This window comes from Varroa jacobsoni, unplaced genomic scaffold (genome assembly GCF_002532875.2).
Source record: "Varroa jacobsoni isolate VJ856 unplaced genomic scaffold, vjacob_1.0 scaffold_1067, whole genome shotgun sequence".
Classification (NCBI taxonomy): domain Eukaryota; kingdom Metazoa; phylum Arthropoda; class Arachnida; order Mesostigmata; family Varroidae; genus Varroa; species Varroa jacobsoni.
The window spans coordinates 1-11921 of record NW_019213969.1 but is presented as its reverse complement, the minus strand read 5'-3'; the positions used below and the strand labels follow the sequence as shown (position 1 = coordinate 11921).

At 41.5% G+C, this 11921-nt stretch overlaps 1 protein-coding gene across 4 annotated transcripts; it reads right to left on the bottom strand.

Annotated features, from left to right (window-relative positions):
- On the bottom strand, nucleotides 1-11914 carry LOC111266257 (serine/threonine-protein phosphatase PP1-gamma catalytic subunit B). 4 transcript variants are annotated; one of them, XR_002683978.1, is made up of 7 exons: nucleotides 11736-11914; nucleotides 4338-4506; nucleotides 3903-4059; nucleotides 3110-3314; nucleotides 2614-2727; nucleotides 1480-2155; nucleotides 1-1386 (listed from the first exon to the last, which is right to left on the bottom strand). XR_002683978.1 is itself a non-coding variant. In XM_022843598.2 (7 exons), the coding sequence occupies exons 2-7, from the start codon at nucleotides 5087-5089 to the stop codon at nucleotides 1943-1945; spliced, it is 912 nt and encodes a 303-aa protein (XP_022699333.1). In that variant the 5' UTR covers nucleotides 5090-5218; nucleotides 7273-7529; the 3' UTR covers nucleotides 1-1942. The 4 variants fall into 4 exon arrangements, 3 of the variants coding, with proteins under 3 accessions (XP_022699333.1, XP_022699331.1, XP_022699332.1); XM_022843598.2 differs by lacking the exon at nucleotides 11736-11914 and adding exons at nucleotides 5036-5218; nucleotides 7273-7529 and having other exon boundaries at nucleotides 1-2155; XM_022843596.1 differs by having other exon boundaries at nucleotides 1-2155.
- Between the last annotated feature and the right edge of the window lie 7 nt (nucleotides 11915-11921).

Sequence of the window (11921 nt, the reverse complement as noted above, 5' to 3'; positions counted from 1 at the left end):
TTAAACTAATAATAATAACAACAAATATTTATTGTCTCATATAGCCGAGAATAGCGTTGTCGCCCCGCTCCCCCATATATATATATATATTTCTACGGCCATTTTAAAAGGACGGCTTGGGGGAGTGGAGTTTTTCCGTGACGTATCCTTTTCTTTCTTAGCCTTTTCTCGAATTAATCTTATCTACCTCACCGTTTTCATGCCTTCCCGTTGCCAGTTTATCGTAATCTGATACAGGTGTCAACAATATTAGCTAAATAATAATTATTATATAAGATTATAATAATAATAATAGTGATAATAGGGAAATAGAAGTGAAAATTATCGTCGTCTAACCAACTCCAACCCTGTAGTTTGGCCCTGGCATTACCTTCTATTGCCGTCTACGACGGTTTCCGTAGCATTTACAATTTTGTCTGCCATGTTTCTCATCCTATACTTCCGTGTGTCCTTCTGTCGCACTCTGTTACTGTTTTAAATGTCATTAACGCGCACATGTGTTACCCACGTGTAACAGGTCACGCGTATCAATCTACCTATATCATTGATATTGTGTTGTTATGTTATCAGTCCTTTCCATTCATCTTGTCGATTTTTCATTCTCTCTTTTGCCTGTACTTCCGCCCACATTTTACACGTCTTCGACCTGCACACACATGGTTGTAAATGTTCTTGTTTCACGTTCTTGTCCACTACATTTCATCTTTGTCTGACTATCTTCACTTGTCGGTCTCTTGTCTGTACCTGTTGTGTAAGCTATATTTATGTCTGTTGTGTATGCTTTCAGTTATTCTCTGTCCACCTATATCGTCATCATCACCGTTCTTCGTCGCCTTCACCTCCTTTATGGCTATAGTCTATCTTTTCAATAATGCGAGCCCCGTCTTATCATTTCGATTCAAATAGAAGCAAGCACAAGCTAGGTGTATATAGTAGGTCGTTCTCACTGCCACCATATCCAGGATATTGTCTTTCCTATTCTTACAGAGCAATAGCGACAAGCACTAATCTCTCCCGTTTCGTATACCGGCTTCAATTAGCCTAGCGATTTCAACACCGTCGTTGATGTCGCCGAGATGTTTAATTTTTAATTTTCTCTCCCACCCCGCCCATCAAAGGTCGGCCACTACCAAACGTATACTGCATTTACTCACAGACATTGGTCGACGATATTCATAGACGCATACGGTTTACCATCAATAGGACTTCTGTAACAACTAACACGAGTTACAGTATAGATAAAGTTACCATAGTAGCGGTTAGGATTATTTCCTGGTTGTTGCTGCCATTTTTTCAGTAGAAGATTTTCTGTTGCAACTGAAGTCCTCCGTCCTGGTATCGGTTTTGTGCAAGCATCGTTGCGTGGCCGCGGCAACACCCTTTCCACTAAAAGGGTACATGAAGTCAGTTATTTGTCGCTATGGCTGCTTGTCTATGTGTAACGTGAACCAGTGAGGTACGCCAACAAATGCTACACACCCTTACGAAGCCCAAACGCCAATCGAGCACACATTTCCACCTTTCTCATCAAGTGATAGCGTATGTGTGCCATCACCTTGGACTTGTGACACGAGATGACCCGGAGCGCGGCGGAAGGGAGGAACTACAACGAAACGACTTTGCTTACGTCTTTTTATCATCAGCCACTTTAATTTCGATCCCAACATTCACACTTGCACATACACACAGCTCAATTGTTTTGATATATCTATTCCAGCCTGGCATCTGTTGGCTGTTGGTACCACAACCCTTTGCTAGTGGCGGTGGTAGCGGCCACGTGCTGACGTTAGGGCACAACCCGCAGCCTGTCATGGTCCTTCTGATAAAAGGTATTCACTATATTCACGTGTTTAATTGTCTATCTTTCTTCCTTTTCCTCGCTTGTCGTCCTTGTTGTTGCTGTTGTTGTATTCCTTGCTTATTGATTGCGCTTAAAATACTACTACTTTCGCCCAGGCGTGGGTTTGTTGTTAGCTGAGCCTGCTAGAGAAAATTTCTTCTTGTCGGCAGGTTTGAGAATTTGGAATGAGCACATGAGAGTTTCGTCAACGCTCATCATAGCCCCAGCATTGTCGAATTCGCCGCAGTAGTTCGGTGCTGAGAACAGGGTGACGAGTTGTCGTTTCGCGAAGAACTCGTAACCATCCTCGACAACCTAGAACGTAATTGTGGTTAAAAAAATCAATGAACGCGTTCAAAATTGAATACAATTACGGAATTGTGCTCAGAAACCACGAGAGAAACTGAATTGGGATTTTGTGAAACAGTGGACAGCTAAATTCATTTACTAGGATATTTTCAATTAGTATTCAAAGATGCTATTGGAGAAACATTTCTTGTGACACTACCCTAAAAATATTTACTATACCCAAAGTTCGAATTATTACTATCAACACATAGAAGCTAAACGAAAAAAGCCACATTTCCGCCACGGTTTTTCCTGATATATTCAATACCTTTTTTCTTTTTCCTTTCCGAAACCTATCGGATTTTCAAGTAGTTCAATGGTAAACAGGTCACGCAAAAATATGGTGAGAGCAAACAAGCCATTATCGTATTATATCATAAACTCTTGCAATCACATGTGTACGACAAACTGTGGGTAACGCTTACCTGGTGGGCGCGACAAACGAGGTCAAGGTCCTGTTTATGAAGGAATTTTGCAACAACATCCGATCCGAAGGTAAATGACACGCCACGGTCATTTTCTCCCCAACCCATGATATCCTACGACATCGACACATAAGGATTGGCATAATTAGGAATTTTCTGTTGCATCAAATGCAGACTTTCACAGATATACATGTTTGTAAATGAAACACATTTCATCAAACATATTTCAGCTAACAGAGTGAGCTATGAATATAAGAATATCAGAAAAAATCATCAGCTAGGATATTCTCAAAACATTCCCATATATTAAAATGCTCTAAATTCAATATATGTTTCGGAGCTATTTATATAGAATCTCGTAATGAAAAACAAACAGCCTCATCAATCGACTTTTGTGTAAAATGCCAACTCTAAAAGCATCTTTTACACTCTTTTGTAATTTACGTATCAAACGTAATTATTTATGCCCTGTCTTTGTGATCCTCGGTTTCCTTACCTTGTCGGGATCAGACCAAAGCAGATCGCAAAGGAGTCCCTGATCAGGGACATCAGTCGGCCGCATGATGCGCCGGATCTGCTCCATTGACTGAAGGTCAGGCGAAAGGCCTCCATGGCAACAAAAGATCTTCTCGTCGACGATAGCGGCTACTGGGAGACAATTGAAACAATCCGTGAAAGTCTTCCAGAGTTTAACATTGTATCTAAAAAAAAAAAAGCGAAAATAGAAAAGTCAATCACAGTTAATAGATGATCGCTATTCGTACAAAAACATAACGATATAGTGATAAACTAGTCCCTCAACTCTTCTAAGACGGTTTATCAAATCGCAAAGGAGATAGCTCCGTCTGACCCCATAACGTGTAAAAACCTAGCACAAATATTACTGAAAATGCGTCAGTCAGTGCTGTTCCGTAGCTTTTGGCATCGAAGTAGTATCATTTTATATCACGGAAAGATCACGTTGCTCAACAATGTATTCAGCGCTTTCCAGTGCAGCAGACACGTCATACACCGTATAGTCTCTAAAACTAAGCTAAATATTAATGCCCAGTTCGCTTAATACGATGCTGAATGCGAGTGGAAGAATATTGAGATGATACAGAACAGCTGCTAGTTTATCTGCTAACTGTCGCGTAGAACTCACGTCTATGAAAAAGAAAACGCCCACATCTTCGTTTCACATATTTTCTATGATTAATTCACTAAGGTAAATGACACCCGTGCTTTTTTGATTAAACTTGGCAATATACAGTTTTCTCTGTTTGGCTCATTTGATCAGAATTACCGACCTGCGTTTACACTCATCGTAAAAGCCATAAATACGGTTGATTGATGCGCACTCGTGATTGCCACGAAGCAGGAAGAAATTTTCCGGATACTTAATCTTGTATGCCAGCAATAAGCAGATCACCTCGAGACTGTGCTTCCCACGATCAACGTAGTCACCTATAAAAAAAAATAGAACAACACATGTTCAAGTTAAAAAAATCGGTTAAAAACCGTAACTCCAAGGCATATAATCAATATACATTCAACGTATAACGACTGCATTTTAAGCGGTTTACAGCCATACGGTCAGAGGCTATCACAAAAAGCTGATACAAATTCATATTAAACATTTGCACACCTACGTCATTATGTCCACTTCGTACTCATTTTAGTTTAAGTTTTTTAGGATGAAAAAAACAAGCTAGCCATCCAAAAGCGAGAAAGCATTCACTTACCAAGAAAGAGGTAGTTTGACTCTGGTGGAAATCCTCCATATTCAAATAAACGCAGTAAGTCATAGTACTGTCCATGAACGTCTCCGCAAATTTTCAATGGAGCCTCAAGCTCCAGTAGAATAGGCTGTGATAGGAATACCTCACGCGATCGTAGGCAAAGACCGCGCACCTGGTCAACAGACAACGTAGCAACAAAATATCACAGATATTTGGAAAAGAGTTAGTAAACAAGTCGCGTAGTTAATGGGCCCTCATAGATTTATATTATTCATCTACCTGTATGTAATCTTATACGCAAATTTGATACTCTAGAAGAAAAAAGCTACCATTCGTTGACCTGTCTTTGATACACACTCTCAGCACCAACTAGACGTATTACACTGTTTCTCATGTATGGGTTTAAACAAATCATCCGCGAATCACACAAAAGATCACACGTCTATATTAACCGTTTATATATATATATATATATTTAATATTTTATTTTTTTACGGTTATATTAATCAGCATTAAAGCGACAGCCCAATAAATAAGAAGAAAACATATCGGCATGAAGATAACAGAAAAGGAAAAAACCTTTGCGAATACTGTTTAGTATCGAAACTCATCTTACAGCTAGCTATATACCGGCCCCAGCCATCACAAAATGACATAAAACCCATTTACACAGAATTAATTTCTATGTCCACCCTTTTTACCTTTTTAATTTTTTCTGTCGGATCTTGTTCCATGCGTATATTATTTAAAAACATTGCTTCATCTATCACAGATCTACTTCAGTAACAGCAACATCAGCAACCGATCTCGCAAAAAAGAGCCATATTATAGAGCAGCAGCACCTTGCTCTCCTGCAGACGCTCCCGTAGCAGCGTAAAACTACACTATAGACAAGTACACCATGAATAAAAATACGAATCACGTACGAGAGTTCGTCTCTTCCGTTTTTCTTATTCAGTTTACCTCATCATCGACTACGCCATTTCTATAGATGTGTATGAAGAGCGGCATGTACGACAGACGCGATTTAAAGTAAAATATCAATAGCAACACCGACTGTAGGAACAAGAGAAGTCGCGGCAGCTGTAGCAGCTGTGGTAGCTGCCGGGGAGATGCAACACAGAAATACGAGAATCATCGACACGTACATACAAAAAAAGCATACGGACTCGTGCGTCTAAACCACAAACAAAATTAGGTTGCACACGACGCCACATGTGCATGCACAGCTAACTTAACGCACACCGTTTCTTCTGCAATGGTTCCTACAGTTGCGATGAAGAAGCTCTTTACAAAATCGGAAACAGACTGAAGCAAACAAGAAATCTAAAAGATTTCCTTACTTTACCAGCCATTCCACTGCCAAAAGGTCTTCATGTACCAAAGCATCATCGGAGCACATGTTTATGATTCGGGAAAAATAAACGCTTCAACGGATGAGATAAATATAACAATCATGTGTACCTTTTAAAACGAACAAATTCAATCAAATGAAAAAAAAAGTGCTAGAGAACAATTTCGATGCGAAAAAATTGATTGATTTTTGTGAGGAGCAACTGAGAATCGTTAATTTACTTGAAACTTACATTTAACACCTCAATTTACAAATTTCGCAAGCAAAAATTTTAAAAAAAAAGCTAAAAAACAAGAATGTTATGTACAAATATCTAATGCGCTTTAACAAGTTTCACCATCGTTGATCAGTTATATGAATTCAACAAGAGCATTGCTCTGCCACAAATTATCATGTATGATCAACCGCACACTTAAGTACCTCGTCCGGTATATTAAAAACCACTGGAAATCGCTACTACTACACTGTCGCAAAAAGACAATCTGATGGAAGAAGACTGATACCATTATCGTACACATCGAAACGTTGACAGTCGTAATTATCGCCTTGAGTTCTGCTAATTCAAAAAACTATGTTACCCCAAACGTATTCGTCAATCAGATATGATCGTTGTTTAGACTAATGCGTTATTCTTTATAGTTCAAACAAAATTAATTTGGATCCATGAACAATCAGAACGCTCGAATTCTATCAATAATAGTTACTATAAGATAAGGTAATCTTTTTCTTTTAACTCGTCGGCATATTAATAACACGCATAGCAACATGGCAGCATCGATGTGTTTTCATCCACAAGGGTTTCATTTTAGGCTTAACACGCAATAGCGCTACCTAGGCAAAACAATTCTAATTGTCGTCAAAAAACGTAGACACGAAAAATAAAAAATCTAGACATTTTATCATCTAGATTTTTTATTCCTGCTTAAATTATGTGCGGGTAATTTTTCAGACTAAAATTTCAAAGTGACTTTGAACAAGAATATAGCTAACTATTTGCGGTTCAGATAGGAAAAATTAATGCACGAACGGTATCACCGACTACAGGGGGTAATAATCGACCCGTTCGAATACACATACGTATTGGCCGTTTGATTGTGCACGCATTTAACGTTTATTAAGTAAACGGTAAGTCGAAACAAGGCGTTCTTGCTGTTATCAAGGTTCTGTATTGCAGAACGTTACGTAATGATACTACTGGATTTGTCTAAAGTAAACAAGAAACGCCTTTACCGACTCCCGATTCCATTGTAAAAAATTATATTCGGTTATCATAAATTGCATTTTGTCGCATAGCTAATGATCAATTAGTATTGACCATCAATGACAACAAAAAGAATGGGTCCTCAATTATTGCCCAACAGAGAGTTTCAATCAGAATACACCCTTTATAGCAATAAAACTAGAGTATGTGTCGTGCTAGGTTAAGGTCACAGATGTTAAAAGCAGAAGAGGCACACGGCTCTAAAAAAAAACCAAAAACCCACCCCACTTTTACAAGCTACTGCGAACATCGATCATCCAAGCCCCCTCAAACCAATGTAATAAGCGCCTTAAACTACAAACTGCAAACGTTCCTACTTTTACCTTTCTAAATTAGCAACTGTAAGGCTTTAGTTCAACTGTGTGGAGCACGTTATTGAACAACTTTAACCATCAAAACTCGCACAACTCAGTAAAAAAAATACGACAATCAACGTTTCTTCTCGTTTTTGTTATCAAAATACACGTGTAAAACCACGCTCCATTCAAATATGGTTCTGTTCACGAGAGCCGAATAGCAGAGCTGGTAACAAATGTCCTTTAGCACATCTAAGTCAGCACTTATCTCCCTTCCAGGCTGGACAAACTGTGTATTTCCATTGCCGCCTGTTCGCTTATTATTGGTGTTGAGTATCGCCTGTGGCAGGAAAGCCAGCAGTAGGAACAGCATCAACGACCAACAAAGAGTTAGCACGTTGTGTCCAACGAAACCACACGTGAACGGCGCGAACAGTATGAACCATCCTCAACGCTCGCGTCAACTGAAACAATAATAATTCATGAAGAAGCTGCAACAGTACTGCGCGCTGACCGGCCTACCTTGAGAGTAGTGGGCACTCCGCAAGCCTCTACGCTAGGCCAATTTCACTGAAAAACAGAGATGAAACTAGCAAAAGAAGAACAACTAGGAATCCAACAGTGCGTCACGCACGTCCTGCGCAACGTTTTCTCGATTCTAGATTCCTGCCGCACCTGCTGCCTCGAGTTTAGTCTTTCACTGTTCGTCTGCCTAAGTGCCTGAACTGGTCGAGTGCAGTGCCGTCATCGCATAATGATATCGCTTCCGTTTCAGGACGAGAATGGATAGAATAGAAATAGGCTCTTTCTAGTGTTCGACGGTTGACGAAGCCGATACGACGGAAGTGTACGCGCGAAAGAGCTAGAACCCATCGAGTAAACAGTCAGCAACCCTAGACGTTCACCGGAGCGACAATATTGCCAGCGACTGCGTCGGCTGTAGGAGCGACCGCGATTCACTACCACCACTCCAACCATTTTATTTATACTACAATAAAACTACTAGTATTACTGCTGCGGCAGGCGATACTGCACAATTAGTCATCGAAGACGCCTGCCTCTGTTTTTCGTTATCTCAGTGTTTTATTATAGCTCTATTTGTTTACAACGACTCGTTACGGCAGCCCTAGCAGCAGCAATGACAGGAATATCGACGCGCTTTGCTGCATGCTCTATGTAGCATCTCGTTGCTGCGGTGCGCAGTCGGCCTGTGATGGGTCCAAAAACATTGCTGTTTCAATCAGCGCGCTGCGTCGTTGTGTTGCTGTCATTTGTCGTTTCGCTATCCAGCCGCGCGGTGCGATAAAACCTGAGAAGCAGCCGACAACAGTGTGTCATAACAGTAACACGGCATCGATGCAGGCGCGCGAAAATAGTCCTACGCCAGCCCCACAGAAGCTACTCGCTGATGCTTCCTCTTCAAACCAATCTAATATAAGATGAGATTGCGGTCACACGCAGCAACACGCTGCTGACTTCTACCATTGATGTTGCCACTACCATCCGCGGCTTGGCTGGCTCGCCAGCTCTGCTCAGCCCAGCCCTGCCCACTCGGCATATAGCTTGGTAACCCAACAGTTCCACAAAGACGATACTCATGTCGAAGCTGGTATGACTGTGAATGCAACCTACCGTTTGTGTATAGCACGAGCAATAGGTTGCATAGGACGGTTATGCAGTTATCAACCGAGAGCGTACACGCCGATTTTTCAGGATAAATATCATCGCGTAGATATATGTCTACGCGCAGAGGCCATCTACCTGCTTTGCTGATCGGCAGTAGCAGCAACGTGCCGGCAAGAACACGGCAGACAAACAAATGAAACAACATGCGAACGATCAACCAAATAAGCGGCTGTGACTACTACCTATTAATACCATAAATGGAAATATTTCAAATATTCGTGAGTCTTCATTATATAAGCCTTTCTGATGACGAGATGAGTCACTATCGGATGTGTCGTTGAACACAAGTTGATAGGAATAAGATGAGCAATATGCGCGAGCAGACACAGAAGAGCAACGTGGGCAGTTTTAGTTGTCGCCATGCGTCCAAATGTCCAAGACTATGTATTTTATGTTTCTAGATCAATTAAGCTTCGCAACCCCTCAACTAGCGGCTCTAACGTTATTCCCGTTGCTTGTTTACCAGCAAGCAGAATTCGATTACTGAAGTAATAATGACCATATGTTCACAATGCTCAAACAGGGTTCTCGAACAGAGTGCTCGTTTTGTATCGTTTCTGGATATCATTCATCATCCAATGCACTCTCTTTTTAAGTTAAATGCAACTGTCAAAATAATTACGCAGATGTCCCAGGATTTACGTCATTTCTAGGTTAAGATGTACGTCATTTTCTGTTAAGTCAAGATTCACGTTACTGTCAAAACAAGTGAATCGTTCATTAACCGCCTCAACAAGTATTATTCTAGCAAATATGCGCTTTTTTCATTCAGATTTTTCAAAATCTAATTTTGACCGCTCTAACGGAGTCGTTAGGCTGTTACATTCAGTGACTAAACGTACAGTTATTACTAATACAATTCCATCTGTCGCACTAAGAATAGCATTTCCGACTTCATCTGTCCTCGACTATATATGAGCAGTGTAGTAGCCAAATCCCTAATAATTAAATATTGAAATGTTTACAGGTCCGCACTCTTTTATGTGCTTTTATATTATGTAACGTTTTCCCTACCCTTCGTCGTCTTAAATGCTACATGTATTTCTCTACACCAATCATCTCACTTCTAGTTATCATCGCTACCAGTCTGAGCAATGTCGACTCAAACAAAGAACCACACAATACGCAAACCATACAGATACGTATACACATAGATGTATTACATACAGGCAAGGTGCATCTCGGAATTACCGCAGGAATCGACGTTACAGCGCGTTACTGCTGTTGTAGCCGAGGTAAGAGCCGTTAACGTAGAAAAGCTTAGCGTCGCCCTTTTTTAGAGCCATCGATCTGATTGATCACAGTGCACCGAGCTAAAAAAAACACGGTGCAATATAGCTGCAACTGCCGTCATTTTTCGTCGTCGTCATAGTCGTCTTCTACCTTCCTGCCTCCCTCCCTTTTCCCCTTCAACCCATAGCAAGCATTAGGCTCCGTCTAAGGATGACCCCTCATCTCCCGTCCAAGCATTCTCAGATCCTTCACAGCGGTACAATAGATCCCAGTCTTCACTAACAAACGACGCAAAGAGCAAACGAAAAGCAGTCTTCTTTTTCCCTCATGCTTCTTAGTCAACCCATTAATCGCTAGTTGGCTGAACGGGGAGAGGACTGGCTGGTTGGATCGGAATGCCGATGCCTGTTCTGTCTAAACATTTGCGTCTGTTGCTCTCCGTGTGACTGAAGGGTGGCGATGGCTGATCCAGGCCACGAATCGGAGCGTTTAGGGGAGCGGTAATAGCGACACCTGCTGCGCTTACTGTCTGACAATTGAACTATCTCACATACATACGCACTTTGACAAGTAGTATCATGATCATCATCATCGTAATTTATCACCATCAAGCCATGCACAAATATGGTTGTTTTTAGTGAGACGATACAGGTAAGATGCTGATAATTATAATAATAATACAAACACTGATAACAACGCTAACATCTACATTTTGCGACTATGCAAGTGTTCCAGAAGCGGAGACAAGACGATGAAAAGGGCAAGAAATATATCGCCCAGGCAAGTTCCACACTGCTGTTATACCGCATTGTTGTTTCTTTTGCTGATATTGACTCGCTATATGCGCAAACACGTTTGCCTGCAATACGGTGTTCCCTGATTGTCTATATGATAATACAATCAGATCTTTTCGGTCCGATCTTATTGTCGCTTCTCCCTAACTGTCTTTCCGAAGATGACAGGCCCAGCTAGCAATTCTTCGACTAGCCAGCCTACCCGCCAGTATGTTTCCAGTAACCTGTTTTTACCTAGTGGGCGCTATAAGCGCCGTAGCAACCTGGAGAAATAAGAAGCGCTACCATCGACATTTCCGGCATCAGCGGCGCCAGCAACAATCACGAAAGTAAGGAGGCAATAGTGGGACGACACCGTCATAGACAACAACGTAGCCATACGCATATATCGGTATAACAGTATCTCGGGTGTGCAGTGGGCAGTCGTACTGCACCAGCGAACAGTCATCAGTCACTCTACGAACACGCGATGCACTCAGTCACTTCACTTCAGTCCATACACGAGCAGTCTCTCGTTCGCTTTTTCTGCTCTGTAACAAACCCTATAAATAGATACGCCATGAGTAACATGGTTGAACAGCAACAAAACGCGGTGAATACATACATACATACATACATAGTCTAGACGGATAAACGCTAGAAAATACTCGTGTAGGGCCATTACGGAGAGCCCAATGGTAGCACAGGGCGGGCCTATAAGCTGTTCTAGCGACGGCAAGCTGTGAGTTGCTGTCGTATGTCGGCACCGTCGTCGTTATTGTCATTTGTTGAACTTACCTCGACCTCAGAGAGCTGAACGTTCTTGCCGGGTTTTGTGCCGCGAACCTCAAGAAGCCGAGCTAGTATCGAGTCCACGTTTAGGCCGCCGTCACCCATCCTAATGCTGTCGTGTTTAGGCCGTAGGAATTGGTGTCCGTGGGATGGCGGTTGGGCGGAATTCACTTGACAATGTCTTTATTAATC

Coding starts and splice junctions, on each gene's coding strand:
- LOC111266257 (XM_022843596.1), bottom strand. CDS start 11,834: ATGGGTGACGGCGGCCTAAACGTGGACTCGATACTAGCTCGGCTTCTT. Junction 3,315..3,902: donor TACGATGAGTGTAAACGCAG/GTCGGTAATTCT, acceptor TTTTTTTTTTAG/ATACAATGTTAAACTCTGGA. Junction 2,728..3,109: donor TTTGGTCTGATCCCGACAAG/GTAAGGAAACCG, acceptor TCGATGTCGTAG/GATATCATGGGTTGGGGAGA.